Here is a 19,851-nt window from a genome sequence, read left to right as displayed (position 1 = left end):
AAGGACTAAAGGTTACTATTATCGTGGAAAACAAATTCCTTGGCAAGGAGAGTAGAGGTGGGGGGTGGATTCAGGACTTCCAGAAAGGGCTGTGAAAATAGAGTTTGGGATTGCTACTGCTAAGTCTACTATTAACCAATCACCCTGACCTTGAGACTGGGGCTGCATCATTCTTACTGCAATTTATTTACACACACACACGGTAAGGGTCGCATGCACGCACATCCTGGAACAAACACACAGGCCATCCAATTTAGGATGGTGCCATCAGGAATTCCCAGATGGAACACCCAGCAGGAGAAAAAGCAGAACCTTGAAGGCACTAAATTGACAGCTGGAGACGCCGTACGCATGCGCGCGCGTGGAGGACCGGAGCTAAGCGGCGCTCTGTCTCGACCCGGCCGCTCTCGGCTCCCCGCGCGCGCCCCGCCCCTCGCCGCCCTCCTCGCACCCTGAAAGGCGGAAGCTGCGCGTCCGGGGCGGGGCGGGGCTGAGTTTCCCGGTGTTGGGTGGACGCTGTGGCGGCGGCCCGGGGGCCGGGAAGTTGGCATCGGGGCCTCCTCCCCTTGGTGCGCCCAGTCGATCCTCCCGGCGCCTCGGCTGGGGAACGGAGGCATGAGACCTGGGGGAACCTTACCCGGCGGCCCGGCGTCCTAGAGCGGTGAGTGGGCCTGACACTTGACCTCCCGGCCGGCCTGGCTTCCCTCGGGTCCGGGAGCCGCCCCCTGACCCAGTCCCTTCGCTCCCCACGGAGGGGTCTGGACGCCGCCCCGGGTCCCTTCGCTGCCCGCGGGTCACCCCGGGTCCCCTCCTCCTCTCGGCTTCCGGGGTCCCCCCCTTGGATCACCCCGCTCCCGGGGTGGGGGTGAGGGCGCCCCTGCAGCCCCAGCCCGTCCTCCCCTCGCCCCCGCCCCTTCTCCTTCCGAGGATCGACCGGAGAGATCGCCCTTTGGAGTTTCCCATCCTTCCAACTTCAGTTCAAAACCAGAACAAGAACAGCGACATTCCCTTTCGATCCCCAGCGCCTCCTCGCGCGGCCAGCGTCCGGAGGAAAGCTCTTTCCGAGTTCCCGGCTGAACTTTGGGGGGAGGGTGTCAAGAAATTAAGTGACACCTTTGTTCCTTCCCCCCCCCCCCCCCCCCGCCCCGGCTCTCAGTCGTGGTAGCGATTGTTCCAGACGCTGGGTTGTTACAAAGCTGTTCCTACTCAGGGGGAACTCCAGCTGGGACTGAGGACTGTCTTGAACGTGAAGGGAAAAGCACCCCAGAGTCTCGGCAGCTCTGAATGTGTAGGTTTTGATTGCTCCTCGGAGAGCAGATTACTGTCTTGTTCCACAGGTCTAGAAAACGAGAACAACTCGTTGAAGAGATTCTGAAGTGTTGGCTTGGGTGCACTTGGTCGCTGGCATGTTTCTCCTTTCCCATTAGGGAAGGTAAAGGGACTTTTCTGACTTTGAGGTTGGGGGTTGGAGGAAGGACTGTGGACTCTGGTGACTCAGGGAGAAAAAAAAAATGTATTTTAGGCGTTAGTTGCCCATGTCACGGGTGCGAGGGTCACCTAGGAGTTTTCATCTTGGTGCACTCAACCATGTGTTTTTGTGTTATTTCAGAAGTAGAACCTGAAGAGGTGTCTGTGATGAAATTTTCATACCTGGTGGTGATAAATTCTCAACCCCTTGGTTTACAAGAGAACTCATTCAAATCATTGGCCCTTGGAAGGAAATAAGTAGTGCCTCAGAAAGGAAATGCACCTTGAATTTAGATTCACTGTGGGGCTGGGAAGGTGGCTCTGTGGTAGAGGGCTTGCCTTGCATGCATGAGGCCCTGGGTTTGATTCCTCAGCACCACATAAACAAAAAGAAAAAAGCCAGAAGTGGCCTTGTGGCTCAAGGGGTAGAGCACTAGCCTTGAGCTGAAGAGCTGAGGGACAGTGCCCAGGCCCAGAATTCAGGCCCCGTGACCGGACCCCCCCCCCCAAAAAAAAAACAAAACCCCAAATTGTATACTGCTGGGAAGGTGGCTCAGTGGTAGAGCGCTCGCCTTGTAGATTCACTGTGATAATACTTGAATAGCTTTTTGTTGTTGTTTTTCAGCACCTCTTGATTCCCTATTGTTGCACATTTTCAGCAGAGATTTTTTAAGGAATTGGTAAATAGTTCCTGTAGTAGCTGGTTGGAGGTGATTTTTCTTTTGCATTACTTTATATGTTGACCTACGTATATTTTTCGGTTACAAGCTACTAAGCATGGCATAAGTTGTTGATTCCTTTTACTTTACAAATTTCTATCATACCATAAGTAGGCCTTAGAAGAACAAGTTTTTGTGGATTACCCTACCTCGCTCCTAAGCAGTATTATTTTTGGATTATAATGGATTCCCAGTTTCTAATTTGCAGGTTTTACAAGGCTAATTTCAATAGTCATTCATTTTGCAATCAAAATAAGTTGATGGTGGTTACATCTCCACAATAACTAATTAAAGCAGCACTTACCATACTGGATTCCCACCTGCAAGAAAGGAATGCAACTCTAAAGCTCTTAAAAGTTAAAGAACCATTTAAACTTTGTTCCCTACACTCTATTAATTCATGTAGGGGAAAAAACACGTAAGTAAATAGAAAAGAAGCTGTAAAGAAATATTAAAGTAATAGTAACTATTTTAACATACCTGTAGCCCTCTCTTGTAGTGGCCGAGGTGGGTAATTTGTTTAAATAAAAAAAACACAAAAATACTATATGACACTTAATGCTGGTTAACTTTATTTTCTGTTTGCAGGCTAGTTACAGGGTACTATAGACTGGAGAGGGTGGCTGTCTAAAAATGTTTATTTGGATGCTGTACGGCTTGTGTGTTTATGTCTTAAAGCAGGGAATTCCTGCTAAGGACTTAGGACCTAGTAGGCAGGATTTCCTAGAAACACATAGCTATTAACTTGTGAGTTTTTAAACTGGACAGGAAGAAAGCAATGTATAGACCAGCAGTAAACTAAATTTTAAACTGGACATTTGGGCAGAAAGGTACGCCCAGAGTTGGGTGCTGGTGGTTCACACCTGTGATACTAATCTCTCAGGAAACTGTGCTCTAAGAATCATGATTGGAAGCCAGCCCAGGCAGGAGCTGTGGCTCAACTAGTACAGTGTTAGCATTGAGCAAAAAAGCTTAGGGACAGCACCCAGACCCAGAGTTCAAGCCCCAGGACTGGCACAGGAAAAAAAAAAAAAAAGATACACTCAGTTTAGTCATATTTGCTATACAACTATTAATTTCTCAAAAGTAATCTACTTTAAAAATAAAATAGTTAAAGACAAAAGATAAATCTGTCTGATGTTGTTGAAGGTATAGGAAATGGGATTTCTCATATATACTCTGTGGAAATGAAAATTAGAAAATCTTAGATATATATTGGATAACCAGCATCATCTATCAGAAAGCTTAGAAAGTTACAGATCTTTGGACCCAACAAGTCTACTTCTAGGAAATGTACCTGAGTAAATAATTGGACACAATAATGTATATAGGAAAGAAAAATAAGAAGGAATATATACCCTGGTGTGGCATAACTCATTTGTGCTAGGATTGAAGGTGGAGAGAGGCATTAATACCATGCTAGTATGCAACTGTCTCCTGTTCTTCTTTCCTTTCAATCTGTATGCACTTTTCTAATGTCTAAGTTGGATATTACAAGGCATTGGGAGCTATTTTTAACTTTTAACAAAAATATATCAAAACTAAACAAGAAAATAAAATGCTACGCTTTTCTACTGACTTTTTAGAATTCCATCAACTCAGTGTAACAGTGCTGGACAGCTCATATTTATAGTATCTATTATAATCAGAATAAAGAAAAAGTCTTAAGTGCTGCTTGGTAAAATGAATTGCTCAGAACACAGATGAACATAATATGTTACTTATTAATACTGGTTTCTTAATCTTTTTAAGCTCCATAGTATCCGCTTTGATAAGTGAGGCCAATATAATTATTAAGCAAAGGACTATATAAAGCTATTTGAAATAATAACTTGCTTTTACTGCCTGGTACTGCTATAGATTTGCACATAATAATCATTTAATCCTTGCTGTAACTCTCAGGTGAGTCTTATTGTTAACTGTGTTTACAGTGAGGAAATTGAACCATAGATAGGTTATAGCATTTGCCCAAGTCATATACAGATGATAGCAGAAGAGGGGTAAATCCAGACCATGAGATTCTAACCCTTGACCTCTTCACCACTTCGCAGTACTTCCTCTCCCAGAACCATGCCTTACTTATCCTAGGTGCTGATCATCCAGTAGCTCTCAGAATCTCTGACGCAAAGGAAGAATTTTGGTAGTTAAAAGATTAGAAAGTACTACCTTAATGTGGCAGGTAGAATTTTTATATAAAAGTAAGACAAGCTAGGGGATAGTATTGACTGGAAGTTTTTGAGAACTGTATCTAGCATATAATAGGAAATTTCCTCAGAGAACAATTATCTAACATAAAGACATAGTTACACGGGCTGTGGATTGTGTTTAGGCATTAGCAATGCAACTCATCTGCATACCACAACAATTTAGAATTCAAAGACATTGATCTCCTCCTTACAAGAATACTTTTCCATTGGTGAAGAAACCTCACTTGTTTTTTCCATTGATAATGAAACATTGTCACTTGACCTGACTGAACCAGAAGGACGTAAAGATACAGGATTTAAATTCCATTCTTTCTACATAGTAGAAATTCCCACACTGAGCATTTAGAAATCCTCATAGAATTTCTTATCAACAAGAAGAAACCAAGACCCAAATAAATTGTTAAGTAACTTGCCCTAAATCACACCTGCAGTAATGGTGCAGGGTGCTCTGCTCTTCATAGCCCTGCCTTGCTAGCCTGCCATACGGTTCTCTTCAACTCAGACACTTGAAGGTACATCAACGATATTATTGAATTCTTCAGTATATGCTTAACAAACACTTGGTCTATGAAAATCATGTGCTTCAATGCTAAGTGTATGGAAATGACAATTAAACTCCTGATCTTAGTCATAAGAAACAGACATGTGAACAGATAATGTGATCTAGATGAGTGTTACTACTGAGTGCCTTTCCTTTTTTAGCCTTGTATTGTCATTCTGCTAGATCATGAACTCCTTAAAGGACCCGGTCTTTGTGTGCCCCAAGTGCTTTGCATAAGTGTCACAAATTTTTTGAAGGAGGGAGTCAGCTAACTAATTAAAAAATAGCAGTCAATACTGAGAAACATTTTAAGAGTTATTTATAAGTAACATTAGCACAGCTAGTGTCTCCTAATTGGTGACTCGCATAGATAAGTTATGTGTGTGTGCTGTTTTTTATGTATAAAAAAAGCAGTAAAGCATTTGTTCCTGGGTATTTTTACAGAGCAGTCGACAATCAAGTGACTATGAGTCTGTTAAACTGTGAACGCAGCTGTGGGTCCAGCCAGTCTGAAAGTGACTGCTGTGCCGCCATGGCCAGCTCCTGCAGCGCTACAGCGAAAGATGACAGTGTAAGTGGTCCTCCCAGCACAGGGAACCTCTCCAGCTCCTTTATGGAAGAGATCCAGGGCTACGATGTAGAGTTTGATCCACCATTGGAAAGCAAATATGAATGCCCCATTTGCTTGATGGCATTACGGGAAGCCGTGCAGACACCATGCGGCCACAGGTTCTGCAAAGCCTGCATCATCAAATCCATAAGGTATGTGACATAAAAGAATGATGTCCTACAACAACCACATGCAGAGTTCATTACTGTGTCACACACAGGCCATTCCCAAGAATAGTCTCACACGTAGGAAGCTTTTTAGGAAAGAAAAGAACAGTGGACAGAAAGTACTGTAGTACAAAAGGTTGGCTTCTGCCTCTCCTCCTCCTCTGACATACAGATAATTAAGAAAATAGTTCCCTCTACTTAAAGCAGTTCTAATGAAGACTGGGAGTAATTCTCTGCCTTAAAAAAGATATTTTTAAACTGTGCCATTTTTTGTATGGTTTGGATTATCATTCCAGGAATTGTATAAATGATCATTTAGCCATAGTACGTTCTGTTACCCAGTGTCTGTAACTGTAAAATAGTATTATTTTAAAGAAAACATTCACTGAAGGGTCTACCTTCATTACCTAGCTCCATAATCTAGTCCTCCCTGCCTCAGCTGCTACTGACTGGACTCACCATCAGCTCTAAAAAGACTTCCTTTTACTCTTGTCCTTCTCCGTCTCGTTTTAGCTGCTAGAGTGAGCCTAGTAAATAAGTGAGATGATGTCATCTCTGCTGGGAGTCAAAGTCCTTGCCAGGTGCTGTAATCCTAGCTACTCAGGAGGCTGAGATCAGAGGATCATAATTCCAGGCAAGCCTGGGTAGAAGAATCCTGAGACTTTTTCTGCCAATAAACGGGAAGTGACACTGTGGATCAAGTGGTAGAGTGCTAGCCTTGACCACAGAGAAGCTCAAGGACAGTACTCAGGCCCTGAGTTAATGAGTTAAAGCCCCACAACCAACAACAACAAAAAAAGTCAAAGTTCTTAAAGGCCCTGTATGATAGGCCCATGGTTTGTTTTCTGAGCTCTCTGCTGTTCTCCCTCTCTTGCATTCACTTATTTGCTGTTCACTGAACATGTCAAGCAGATGCCTGCCTTGTTGAGTTAATTGCTTTAGCTGTTTTATCTATGTGAGCATTCTTACCATAATTAACCCCTTGATCTCCCTCCAGTGTAGCTGAACTATCCCTCTCTCAGAGGTTCTCTGTACCCTGTTTTTACCACAGCAAGGTCATCCCTACTTTTAGCCCAACAGTCATACTTACCAGGCTCTACTTTTTTTCCCTAGTACTTCTGCCTTGTGATATACCTTCATAATTTATTACCTCCTCACCCTACTAGAAGATAAGCCCATTAAGAGCAAAAGTTTAGCTCCATCTTCATTTTTTAAAATAAGATAACAATTTAATGTCTGAAACATTTTATCATTCTAAATGTAACAACAAAAAAAAGCCCAGAACATTGCAAATGGTGTTTAAATACAGAAGGTTCTTGAACTTTGATTGGTGCAGTTGTCTTTCTTTGCTAACACTGAACTATTTTATTTCTTAAGTGCTGATAATCATGATGGGCCCACGGTAGGTGCTCAGTGTATTGCTGTTTTAACTTGGTGACTATACATGGGTGAGAAAGAGGCAGGTACTCCCTTCAACTGGTCCCAGCACCTAGGTTTCAGTCACCTCCCTGTAGGCCATCAGATTATGAGCCCATCAATGAATTAATGCACGGATGGAGGTCAGAGTCCTCGTGCTCCAATCACTTCCCAATATTTCTGCATTAAGGACTAAGCCATATTATTCCTAAATAGATTTTATTATTATTTCTAAACCCATTTTCTTCGAGTCCATGTCTGGCTATTTATTGGTTTCATAGGTTTTTATCTCTTAAGTTTTGGACTTGAAGTTAATACCTCAGACTTGGCATAATTTAAGTTACAAGGAACTATGTTCCTTATTTCAGTTTATGGGGGATATGTGTTGCTGGTTGTTCAGTGAACAAGATCTGTTTAAGGGAATTTTCTCATACTTGGCACTGTTGATACCTTGTTGTGTCTTGTGTGTTGTAGGATTTGTAGCCATATGTTTGGTATATGTCTCCTAGATACTGGTAGTATCCACCCCCCTTCCAGCTGTGACCCAAGGCAGCCACTGATTAAAACCAGGAGCTTAGGATAAATAGGAGACCAGGGTTAAGGCTCAGCCTTTTTTTCTCTCTCTCTTTGAATGGTTTTCTTACTTGTAGTCTACTTGGGTAAAATGATACCGTATTCTGAATTATCAAATGTCACCCATGTCCCAGAAGTAACTAACCTGTAACAGTTCTTTAATAGCAAAATATTCATGTTCAGAATTAGTGGGACAGTAATCTGAAAAGGAAACAGAACCCAAAGGAAATTTGAGGCTTTTCCCAACCTCCGTGTTCCTCTACCCTAGATGGCATCTGGTTTTGGCTCTAATATTTTTAAAGAAACTGCTCTAAAATTCCTCATTGGTTCTCGTCATTCAGAGAATCAAAATTCATTACAGTGTAATTCCATTTTCTTTTGGAATGATGGCCAAAAGTATGGATAATAATTTTCAGTTTGCTTTGGAAGGTTCTTACTTTCTCTGAAGTATATATCACTATAGGTGTGAATATGCATTTCAATAAAGCTGTTCATGGCTTTCTATATTCTCCATGTCTTTGTCAATGTAATAATGCCATTATATAATCTGAGAGAGGCCCCATAAAGATCAACGGTATCACTCATCATTGATTAGCTCTATGCCATTTGATAGCAGATGTCATTGTTTGTCATTTTTTTACCTACCACAGCAGTGAGCACTGATGAGCACACAGGAGGTACTCAGCATATGCTAGAGTGATTGACACTTTGTCAGTAAAGGAGACATTCCAAAAAAGTTAAAAAGGAATGACACAACTCTCTTTATGGCAATTTTTCTCATCATGAAATGGGTAAAAGCATGGCAAGCTGAGTGCTGGTGACTTATACATGTAATCCTAGCTATTCAGGAGACTGAGATCTGAGGATCACTGTTCAAAGCCAACCTGAATAAGAAAGTTTTGCGGGTTTTTTTTTTGGGGGTCCAGTCGTGGGGCCTGAACTCTGGGCCTGGGCACTGTCCCTCAGCTCTTCAGCTCAAGGCTAGTGCGCTACCATTTGAGTCATAGCACCACTTCTGGCTTTTTTTTTCCTGATTATGTGGTGCTGAGGAATCAAACCTAGGGCCTCATGCATGCAAGGCAAGCGTTCTACCTCTGAGCCACCTTCCCAGCCCCTTGCGTTTTTTTTTAATCGTCAATTAACCACCAAAAAGCCAGAAGTGGAGCTGTTACTCAAGTGGCAGAGCACCAGCCTTGAGCTAAAAAGCTAAGCCTTGAGTTCAAGCCCCAATATCAGCACAAAAAACAGACAAACAGCCTGAAAGCAGGACATAAGTCCTTTAACTCCTTTGCACCCTGGATAATCAAATAAAAGAAACCTATTGCCCAGGAGTTAAGAGTATTACAGTGACTGTTTTCAGAGTAGACCTTGAAAGGAGGACACTGGTAATTACCTTATAACTGAGCAATGTACCATAGGCATAATACAGTATTATAAAAATAGTCCCTCTTACTGTGTGGACTGTATCAAGGTCAGCTAGGTTGCTGGAATTCCCATTAACTCTCCCTTCATTTTGTGCCAATTAAAATAGGATTTTATTCAACGGCTTTTTCTCATTTTCTAGATGGAATCTATTCTTCCATCTAAAATCGGGCTTATGATAGGTAATCAATATGGTATTTATTTGTACACATTTCATAAAAGAATAATTAATGAACTATACATAAGAGGTCAAATGATTTTGGTGGTCCCCTGCAGTCTAATATGTTCAGTCATTTTATGCAGTAAAGTTGATTTTTCTCCCAGGAATGTTTAAATCACTGGATTATTTCTTTTAGGGATGCAGGTCACAAGTGTCCTGTGGACAATGAGATCCTGTTGGAAAACCAACTATTTCCTGACAATTTTGCAAAACGAGAGATTCTTTCTCTCATGGTCAAGTGTCCAAATAAAGGCTGTCTGCACAAAATGGAGCTGAGACATCTTGAGGTAGTAAAGTTGTTTTCTAGTGTTAGCGTGTATGCAAAGCAGTTTCTAGAGAAAGAGACCCTTGTATTTATTTTTACATTGGCTATACCTACCGTATGATAAATGAATAATTGGCTACTAAATTCTTGAATTAATGCTAACCCTTTGGCTGTTAAATATATTGAACTTAAGAAGAAAACAATTTTTTTTATTTAGGACTTTTTCCTAACAATAATAAAAGCAAATTTCCTGAAAGTTTTTGACATGAGCATTATCTACAAATAAAACTGATAAAAAAAACTTTAAATACAAGAATCACATTTTAATCCTTACCTTTATTTCTCTTATTTTAAAAAGAATAGCATGTACCATGTACCCTCATGTACATTTTGGTATTCTTTTTCCTTCTCTCTGTTTTTCTGAATGGTCTTTTTTTTTTTATTTACTAAATTAAATGTTCCTATAGGTCAAAATGAATTGAAGAAATCAGAAAGAAGTTGGCTCTTAGGTTATGATAAATCAATTTTTTACTTTTGTAGTTTTTACTAGAAACTAAATATATTTCAGGTTCTACATGGAATTTAGTGTTTAAGAGTGCTATGTAGGCTGTGATTTTTGAGTTAGCCCTTTTTAAAAAGACTGGTTCTTTTAACAAGCACTAAATTGGTAACCTGGAAATCTGACTTCTCTCCACCTGTCTTCTAGAATTGAATGCATGAACTTTACAATTCACATTCTTTGCATAAACTTCCAATGTTCCAGTTCACAATGGTGTGAAAAGCCTTCAAACTATGAATGGTTTTTTGGTATAAATTAGATAATGTAGGATTATGATTAATTCTGCTCAAGAGAACAGTATAAACTTAGAAGTAATTATCTTTAGAAAACTTGCTTAGTGTTGGCAGATAATAATTTTGTTTTCTGTATTCTAGGATCATCAAGCTCATTGCGAGTTTGCTCTTATGAATTGTCCCCAATGCCAGCATCCCTTGCCAAAATTCCAATTTAATATTCACGTGTTGGAGGATTGTCCAAGAAGACAAGTTTCTTGTATAAACTGTGCTGTATCCATGGCATTTGAAGATAAAGAGGCATGTACTAATTTGGATTTCTTAATTCCAATACTTAGTTAAATTTTTTAAAAGATATATATTTTGAAGGCAGTAGCAGTACACACAAGTGAATGTACATGATCAGTTTAAAAAAAGATTATTTGTAAGAAACAAAGTTTTACTGAATCATTGCAAAAAAAAAAAGGTACAGTTAATATTTGTGTATCTTTCTTAGAAAACATTCCTGCTGCTGTGAATCTTCCAATTGCAAAAGGCACTAGGAAAGAAATATGCTTCTTCTCTTTCCTGTATGTGATTTTTTTTTTCTGGTACTAGAACTTGAACTGAGGCCCTCCCACATTTCCCGAGCTATTTAGCTCAAGGCTAGTACTTTACTACTTGATTCACAGTTCTACTTCCAGCTTTTTGCTGGTTAATTGGAGCTAATAGTCTCATGGACTTTCCTCCCCAGCCTGGCTTTGAACCAGGATCCTTAGATCTTAGTCTCCTGAGTAGGATTTCAAGAGTGAGCCAACTAGCACCCAGCAGCATTATATGAATATTAAAGGCCGATCTGATTGCTAACAAACAAGTAAAATGATTACTGTGTAAGAATTGTTGTGCAAGAGGGATTGGGATGTTAGAACCAAAGGGTAAATTCGCTCAAGCAAAACATGTTCTGTTGGTAGTAATTTATTGTGCTTCATGCTATGTTCTTTTCAATATGTTTGTTATACTTTCATAAGGAAGTTTTTTTAATCTTATTTAAAAAATCTTTAAAAAATTTTAATGTAGCCTGAAACACTGTGATGATGATACAGTATTTTTTAATGCAAAAACCAGGATATTGTTAGAGTTTTATATTAATGTTGTTAATGTCAAAACCCAAAAGCTTAGCCTTTAGTGCCTGTCCTTTGTACTCCACTAAAAGAACCAACTATATTTCATGTTCCTTTATAACTGATACTTAGATCCTTCTGCAAACTTTAATTCTTTTAAATATTTCTCAGTTTTCTGTAGGCAATCAAACTTACTATATTTAGTATATTGATATTCAAAAAAATTCTGCTAAATGAAATTGTCCCCCTCATATAACTGATATCAGCCAATTAAAAACAAATAATTTGCTTACAGTGTAGAGAAGTTTCAGTCATCAGAGCAAATTGACATCAAAGTAAAACTGAGTAAATTAGATGGAATAGCATGTGATTCCTACATAACAGCTAAAGTCACTGTATTATAGAAAAATAAGACGTACCCTTCTGGGATTATCAGAACATGAGCACCAAAGCCTCATCCCCTAATGAGGCATTTGTTCTGTAACTATAATGATGAGAATTGGCATTGATTTGTCATGCTGCTGCTGAAAAATTTGGGAAACAATTGCCTTTGGAAAAAAGAGAACACTGGTAAACGATGGCCAAACTAGTCACAAATAATCTGCCTCATATTAAAAGTGACTTTAAGAACTGCTTACCTGTTCGCATATTCTTTGTCTGAGTCAGAAGTCTGAATGAATCCTATTTATTACACTAGCAAAGGGAAAGAAAAAAATATCCTCCAGGTAGTGTTATAATACTATGGCTTTACACAAACCAATGTTCTTAATTTGTTCATAGTGAAAAAAGTACTTGTTTTGAAAAATTACTTTCTTTGTGGGTTTTTTTTTCTTCTTCTTATGCTTCTATTTTTCTCATTAAATTTAGATCCATGACCAGAACTGTCCTTTGGCAAATGTCATCTGTGAATACTGTAACACCATGCTCATCAGAGAACAGGTATACTAATTTCCTGTAAAAAGTAAAGATTTTCAAATAATTCACAGAAGTGTTAGTATTTTTTTATTTAAATCAATAAGGCAAAATTAATACGTTTTGAATAAGCTAGAACTGCAAACATTTCTCACATACATTAATGTAGTTAATAAATATATTAAAACAACAACATGAAGAACTTTTACAATTCCTAGATCATTAACATAATGCCTACATGTATGTGTATTTATAAAAATTTCAGGGCTAGGGATATAACCAGGGTAAAGCACTCACCTAGGATGTACAAGGTGGTATATTGGGTTTGATCCCCAGCACCACCCACAATAGAAAGAATTCTGATAAAAACTGGATAATTGTAAGATAGAAACCATGGAAAATAAGAGCCCTGCTTAATAAAAAAACAAAAACATGTAGAGATACTTATTTACACCCTATGAAATGAAGATCTTAGGAATCCAGAGACTGGCTGAAAGAATAACCTAACAATGAAATAGAAGAAAACTAATTAATCCAGTGGTACCTCCTGAGGCATACAGAAAGTTTTGAGATTTCTCTGTTCCTTTGTCATTTAGGCTACTGATGGGGCATCATCAGAGATAATATTTATAATAGAAAACTGTTTTGGTTACTACTAGAAAAAGGAAAATTCCATCTGATTGCTATTTTTTTTGACATTTGGGGAATTTACCCACAAATTAAAAATATTAGTTACTAAACCTATATGTGCACCCATGAACCAATAAACCCCACAGATCATTCAAGCAGAACAGCAAAACCTGTCATTTGATGACACTTCTCCATTTATTTCTTTTGCAGGGGATTGGGGGTGGGGTTGGGATGGGAATTGTCCAGGGCCTTGAACACAGGGTGTATGCACTGTCTCTGAGTTGCCTTTTTTTTTTTTTCCCCCTCAAGTTTAGCAGTTTACCACTTGAGCTACACTGTACTTCTAGCTTTTTTGGTGGTTAATTGGAGATAGAAATCTTACAGGCTTCCCTTCCAGGGCTGGCTTCAAACCAAGATCTCAGCCTCCTGAGTTGCTAGGATTAGAGGTGTGAGTCATCAGCACCCATCCTCCATTTATCTCTTAACAATGTCCTTTAGTTACTTTCTAACAAAGTCTTATAGGAAGGTGTGAAAGGTCTCCATTTATGAAGTCCCACTTCCCCTGTTTTTTCTTTTGTTCTCTTTTAATACTTGAAGCCATGCAGTATATTTTAAAACAAGCTAAGGTAAAATTTAATGTAGGATAAAAACCTAGACAAAGCATTGGAAAAGGTAGATTTTGGTCCTAGCTGTACCATTAATTTGCTCTCTGGTCCATAACTATTTTGTTAAATTTCTTTTACAAAACAAAACAAAAAAGCTTGGCACTGTTTTTGTCAGTTTTTCTTTTCTCCCTTGTAGAGCTGAGGATTGAATCCAGGATTTCATACATATTAGACAAGTGTTTTACCACCACCAAGCTACCTTACAACTCTTGGCACCAATATTTTTTTTTTTTTGGTCGGTCATGGGGCTTGAACTCTGGGCCTGGGCGCTGTCCTTCAGCTCAAGGCGAGCACTCTATCACTTGAGCCACAGCGCCACTTCCGGTTTTTTTTCTGGTGGTTTATTGGAGATAGGAGTCTCATGGTCTCTCCTGCCTGGGCTGGCTTTGAACCACGATCCTCAGATCTCAGCCACCTAAGTAGCTAGGATTACAGGCATGAGCCACCAGCGCCCGGCTGGCACCAATATTTTTTTAATGTGATTCTATGTAATAGATCTTACCTTAAAGAATGTATCCTTAAGGACATGAGGGCATCTGCCTGCAACATCTGTCATCCCATTGATCACTAGGGTTGGTCAGCTGATCCAACCAACTAGTCTAAGTGCCTTCTTCCTCACCACTTCATGTGCAATCCCATCTCAGCTTGGAAGTTGGGTCAAAGGATAATCTTCCTTGGTAGAGAGGAAATGTTCTTTGGTCAAGGGTATAGAAGTAGCTGCACTCTCCTGCTGGAATTTCCAAACAAGCTCTCAAGAATGTAACTTTGGCCAGGCGCCGATGGCTCACGCCTGTAATCCTAGCTGCTCAGAAGGCCGAGATCTGAGGATCGTGGTTCAAAGCCAGCCCAGGCAGGAAAGTCTATGAGACTCTTATCTCCAACAAACCACTCAGAAAACAGGAACTGGTGCTGTGGCTCAAGTGGTAGTGCGCTAGCCGTGAGCTAAAGAGCTGAGTCCCCAAATCAAAGGCTGAGACATTCTTTAAAGCTTTGATTAATAGCTAAGTCTTCCAGAATAACTAAAATTTGCACAGGTTAGCAAAAGATAAGATGACTCGTAAAAGGTTATGAGTGAAGTAATGATTCTAGTTAGTGACTTTAATGCATGCAGTTGACAGCCTAGACTACAGAAAGGGCCTGGTTGACAGTCTGCAGTTGTAAGTTATCAAAAGTTGTATTTTTATTTTTAAATTGCCGTTACAGGATATCAGCTCCTAGCAAAAAGAAAATTTCATTTTAGGAAATAAATTTTAGTGAATTTTAGAGCGCATATCATGCTATATTTTTTGGTATTTCCCTCAATTTTGAACATAAAAACCAATTTTTATTAGCTATAGGTTTCTGTCACAGTTTATTCAACTTTGCTGATGTAATCCATAGGCTACTTTTTGTTAGGGTAAAATGTAAATTTCTTTTTAAGTATAATTTCATCAACGTAGTACAGGACATGAAGGCTAAAACATTTTTCAACCTCTGTTTTGATTCTAAGATGCCTAATCATTACGATCTGGACTGCCCCACAGCCCCAATCCCATGCACATTCAGTACCTTTGGTTGCCATGAAAAGGTAAGTTTTCTTTTTTTCTTTGATTTCTTAAATATAAGAAAAGATGATAAATGATGTTTATATATAAAGTATACAGAAGTTAAACATAGATGTTACAAGCACACACATGCTTAGCCTACATGTTTTAGTCATGCTTAACCACAGCTAATTAGCCTGCATATTTTAGTCATGCTTAACCACAGCTAAGTGCATTTGGACAGATATGACAAAATAAGATGTGTAGGCTGAATATTCACAGATGAACAAAGTTATTTAAAAAGACAAAAGAGAGCTGTCTAATGAGTGGGTAAACGTAGTGATTGGGGAACTACAGATAGTTCGTTTCAGTGAAAGTGGAAATACCTGAGTTTTCAATAGAAAGACCCAAAATGAGGACAAAATCTAGGAGCCCAATGCATTTCTAGGAGGGAAAATGTATTGACTGTAAAATTCATTAGATATAGTGGGCAAAGGATAGGGAGCATCTAGAGAAAGTCTTGGTTTCCTGCCTTCATTCCCATATAATTGAAAAGAAGCATTTATCAAAGAAAAAAAAACAAAAAGGAAACAGAACTGTGGGAAAAATAATAATAATTCTATTTCCGAGTTGTGTAGCTGGGGATGAGAGTTCCCTTAGCTATAGGACATCTGGGCAAAGATAACTGTCAGACAGTATATATGTGGTCTTAAGCTCCAAAAAGAAACAGAGACTTAGAATATTGATTCAGTATATGTGCTGCCAAAGCGAACACAGAATATTGATTCAGAAAGTAAGTTTTAGTGGTGATAGAAGATGTGATTGTGCATATGTGGAATTAGGCTTACATGGAAGAGAAATAGACCAAGGAAAAGAATCATAAGCAAGTAATAGTAGAAATAGGTAAGCCAGGCAAGGCAAATTCTTGTCATGGTCTCCCAAATCATCTTTAAGATTAGTGACCAGCAGTGCTCAATATCTAACAGAGCATTATTTGTGGTAAGTCACTTTTGTTTCTTGAGAATGCCACCAGACTTTTTTTTCCGCTATAATCTTAAAACTTTATTTACAATTAACTTATATTTAATAATTTAGAAGACTAAAATAGTATGTAGGATGATTATATTTTGTTTGTGTGCATAGAGGAAAAGCCCTAAAGGAAACACATCAAATATTAATGAAGTTAGTTGAGATAATAGATGATTTCTTTTTAATCTGTATTTTCTGTTTCTCTATAATACTCTATAATATACTTGAATTTCTTTTATGATAAAAATGGTTAGAATTGTTTTACGTACAGCATTCAGGATGTTATTGATGGTCTTGGAATACTATGGAGACAGCATATTCCAATTTAAAATTGATTTGTATTATAAATGAGGCATTGGGGAGGACCTGTTTTTGCCTGTACTGATAATTTTATATGGCCCATAATGATGTTATCAATATCCAAATGACTCTTAGAAGAAAAAATGTCCCCGACTCTTTTAATGCAAAGGGGAAAAAAAAGACAAAGAATTCCTGAGTGCAGCATCTGAAGTGTTAGAAAGGATTGATCTTGAACATGAGCAAAGTCATCTGTGAGTCAGCAAAGAAAGGTATTCGTGTGGATGAAAGGGAGATTTATTCATCTGGTGGCCTCAGTTGTTTTTGTTTACTAATATTAAGAGTCAGGATCCTTTCAATTAGTTCAAGAATCCAATGAGTGTCAGGTGCTGGTGGCTCAGGCTTGTAATCCTAGCTACTCAGCTACTAAGGCTGAGACCTTAGAGGATCATGATTCAAAGCCAGCCCAGGCATAAAACTATGTGAGGCTTCTTCTCTAATCATTAAAAGGCTGGAGGCATGCCTCAAAGTGGTAGAGCACCGCCTCACCTGAGGGCAAAACAAACCAATGCATTGTACCCACAAAAAAAAAAAATATCCAATGAAGACAAAGGGAAGATAGAAGGAAGTGGTGGTGCTACTTAAAAACTCATTTGCAGGGCTGGGAAGGTGGCTCAGTGGTAGAGTGCTTGCCTTGCATGCATGAGGCCCTGGTTCGATTCCTCAGCACCACATAAGCAGAAAAAGCCAGAAGTGGCACTGCGGCTCAAGTGGTAGAGTGCTAACCTTGAGCTGAAGAGCACAGGGACAGCACCCAGGCCGAGTTCAGGCCTCACAACTGACAAAAACTAAAAATAAAAATAAACTCATTTGCTCTGGCTAGGTCCTTTTCCTGGTTGTCTCAATGTCTATGCCCAACCTAAGGTTTGTGCTTGGTTTTTAGATGCAGAGAAATCATTTGGCACGCCATCTACAAGAGAATACGCAGTCTCACATGAGAATGTTGGCCCAGGCTGTTCATAGCATAAACCTTGCTTTACCCTCATATGATACCTCTTTGCCACGGGCTTATGACCCAGATGTTCGGACCTTCATGGAAACCATTCAGCAGTTAGAAGGTCGCCTTGTAAGACAGGACCATCAAATCCGGGAGCTGACTGCTAAAATGGAAACTCAGAGTATGTATGTAAGTGAGCTCAAACGAACCATACGAACCCTTGAGGACAAAGTTGCTGAAATTGAAGCACAGCAGTGCAATGGGATTTACATTTGGAAGATCTGCAACTTTGGGATGCACTTAAAATCTCAAGAAGAAGAGAAACCTGTTGTCATTCATAGCCCTGGTTTCTATACAGGCAAACCTGGGTACAAACTCTGCATGCGCCTGCATCTGCAGTTGCCAACTGCTCAACGCTGTGCCAACTATATATCCCTCTTTGTCCACACCATGCAAGGCGAGTATGACAGCCACCTCCCCTGGCCCTTCCAAGGTACAATACGCCTTACAATTCTTGATCAGTCTGAAACACCAATAAGGCAAAACCATGAAGAGGTAATGGATGCCAAACCAGAACTCCTTGCCTTCCAACGACCCACCATCCCACGGAACCCCAAAGGTTTTGGCTATGTAACATTTATGCACCTTGAAGCCTTAAGACAGAGAACCTTCATTAAGGATGATACGTTATTAGTACGCTGTGAAGTCTCCACCCGCTTTGACATGGGAAGCCTTCGAAAGGAGGGCTTCCAGCCACGAAGTACTGACACAGGGGTGTAATATCCCCACATTTTATTTTAGAACAACAAACTATCTGGGAAAACAGTGCCTTTTCTTGTCTGTTCTCAATAATGATACGCAAACAAAAAAGCAATTGAAAAGATGTACTTCCACCAATGAATGTTCTACGAAAGGACACTTACCACTTCCTGATACACATGCATAAGGAAATTTTTCTCCCTTGGGGATCACATTCCATGCTTTTTTTCTACCATGTTCCATCTGAAGGCCCTGTGGAGAGCAGTAGCTGTTGTGTCAGAATACCTCTTTTGTTGTACTTTGATGGGCTGTTACTCCAATATGTGTGATTGTCAAAAAGTTCAGAATTGGAGCAGTATAACTCAAATCTTCCATAGTAATAGACTTTGCTTTAAAACTTCAGCTTATTTTTATAGTATTGTGTGTAATATATTCAATGCAAGAATCACTACTACCTGTGCTAGTTCCAACAGGAAGAGTTGTTGCTCTAGATATTGAGTTCTCATTTTATTTGACCTACTGATTGCCAAGGATTTGAACCATGATCCTTAAAAGCTCAAGTTCTCATTCATCCCAAATCCCCCTTAGGATATTAACTAAGGATATAATTCAGGGACTAGTTTAAACCTAAGCGTAGGCTTACTTGTTTAATATAAATATGTTAGCTGTTAATAAGACTGGTGTTTCATTCATCCTTGCTTACATGTGTCCTTGAGGCCTCACAGTGGCAGCGTCCCCAGAGTTCAAAATGCTAAGTGCCTTGTGGATACCACCTGCTGAGAGCTAAACTCTGTGAATTCTATAGCCCTGCAAATGTCTTCTGTTTATGTACACAAAATCACCAACATAAAAATTACAAGCTATCATCGAGCATATGGCGGCATCTCAGTGATGATGACAGAAGCTATCTGAATCTTCCAAAAACCCTCCAATTTAGGTAAAGAAAATGAAACAAAACTGATTTTCTAAAATCACTGATTCACACCTGTATTCCTACTTGGGAGGCTGAGATTAGGAAGATCATACTTTTAGACCAGCCCAGACAGAAAAGTTTGTGTGACACCTCCCCCCCACCCCCCTTTCTCAACTGAGAGCTGAATGTGATGACAAATGCCTGCTGTTACACTATCATGGGAATTTAGGAAAGCCTAAAATAGATGGATAATGGCATGTTCCTGAGCAGGAGCATGAATCAATGCAAAAGAAGGCTTGAAGTATGGCTCAGAGGGAGAGCACCTGCCTAGCAAGCACAAGACCCTTGAGTTCAAACCCTAGTACTGCCAAAAAAAAGCAAACAAACAAAAAAAAACTTTTTTTTAAAACTTGGGACATTGTCAGAGGTCCCTGAGAGAGGTAACTCACTAACCCCAGGGTTAGACATCATAGTGGCTATATCATGACAGTTGAAGTGAGTTGCTTTAGTCAGCAGTTCATACTAGGTTCTGAGGCCCATCCTGTGGAATGTATTGAAGTGGCCAAATGTTCCTAGTAGAGATGATTTTTGTGCCATTCTGTATTTATTAAGGCCTGTATATATAAA

At 39.6% G+C, this 19,851-nt stretch overlaps 1 protein-coding gene across 3 annotated transcripts; it reads left to right on the top strand.

Moving 5' to 3' along the window:
* The first annotated feature begins 504 nt into the window (after positions 1-504).
* Traf6 (TNF receptor-associated factor 6, E3 ubiquitin protein ligase) lies at positions 505-19,307 on the top strand. 3 transcript variants are annotated; one of them, XM_013019649.1, is made up of 8 exons: positions 505-661; positions 1,338-1,432; positions 5,379-5,696; positions 9,479-9,629; positions 10,541-10,699; positions 12,367-12,438; positions 15,196-15,273; positions 17,499-19,307. In XM_013019649.1, the coding sequence occupies exons 3-8, from the start codon at positions 5,401-5,403 to the stop codon at positions 18,330-18,332; spliced, it is 1,590 nt and encodes a 529-aa protein (XP_012875103.1). In that variant the 5' UTR covers positions 505-661; positions 1,338-1,432; positions 5,379-5,400; the 3' UTR covers positions 18,333-19,307. The 3 variants fall into 3 exon arrangements, with proteins under 3 accessions (XP_012875103.1, XP_012875104.1, XP_012875102.1); XM_013019650.1 differs by lacking the exon at positions 1,338-1,432; XM_013019648.1 differs by lacking the exons at positions 505-661; positions 1,338-1,432 and having other exon boundaries at positions 4,171-5,696.
* Positions 19,308-19,851: the final 544 nt, after the last annotated feature.

This window comes from Dipodomys ordii, unplaced genomic scaffold (genome assembly GCF_000151885.1).
Source record: "Dipodomys ordii isolate 6190 unplaced genomic scaffold, Dord_2.0 Scaffold46, whole genome shotgun sequence".
Lineage (NCBI taxonomy): Eukaryota > Metazoa > Chordata > Mammalia > Rodentia > Heteromyidae > Dipodomys > Dipodomys ordii.
The sequence above is the reverse complement of the archived record's forward strand: the minus strand, read 5'-3'. Positions and strand labels throughout refer to the sequence as shown.

What these genes read in the sequence shown, in the direction of transcription:
- Traf6 (XM_013019648.1), top strand. Translation starts at nt 5,332, where the DNA reads ATGTATAAAAAAAGCAGTAAAGCATTTGTTCCTGGGTATTTTTACAGA. An exon ending in TGCATCATCAAATCCATAAG is followed by an intron (nt 5,697 to 9,478) that starts GTATGTGACATA and finishes TATTTCTTTTAG; the next exon opens with GGATGCAGGTCACAAGTGTC. An exon ending in TGGAGCTGAGACATCTTGAG is followed by an intron (nt 9,630 to 10,540) that starts GTAGTAAAGTTG and finishes TCTGTATTCTAG; the next exon opens with GATCATCAAGCTCATTGCGA.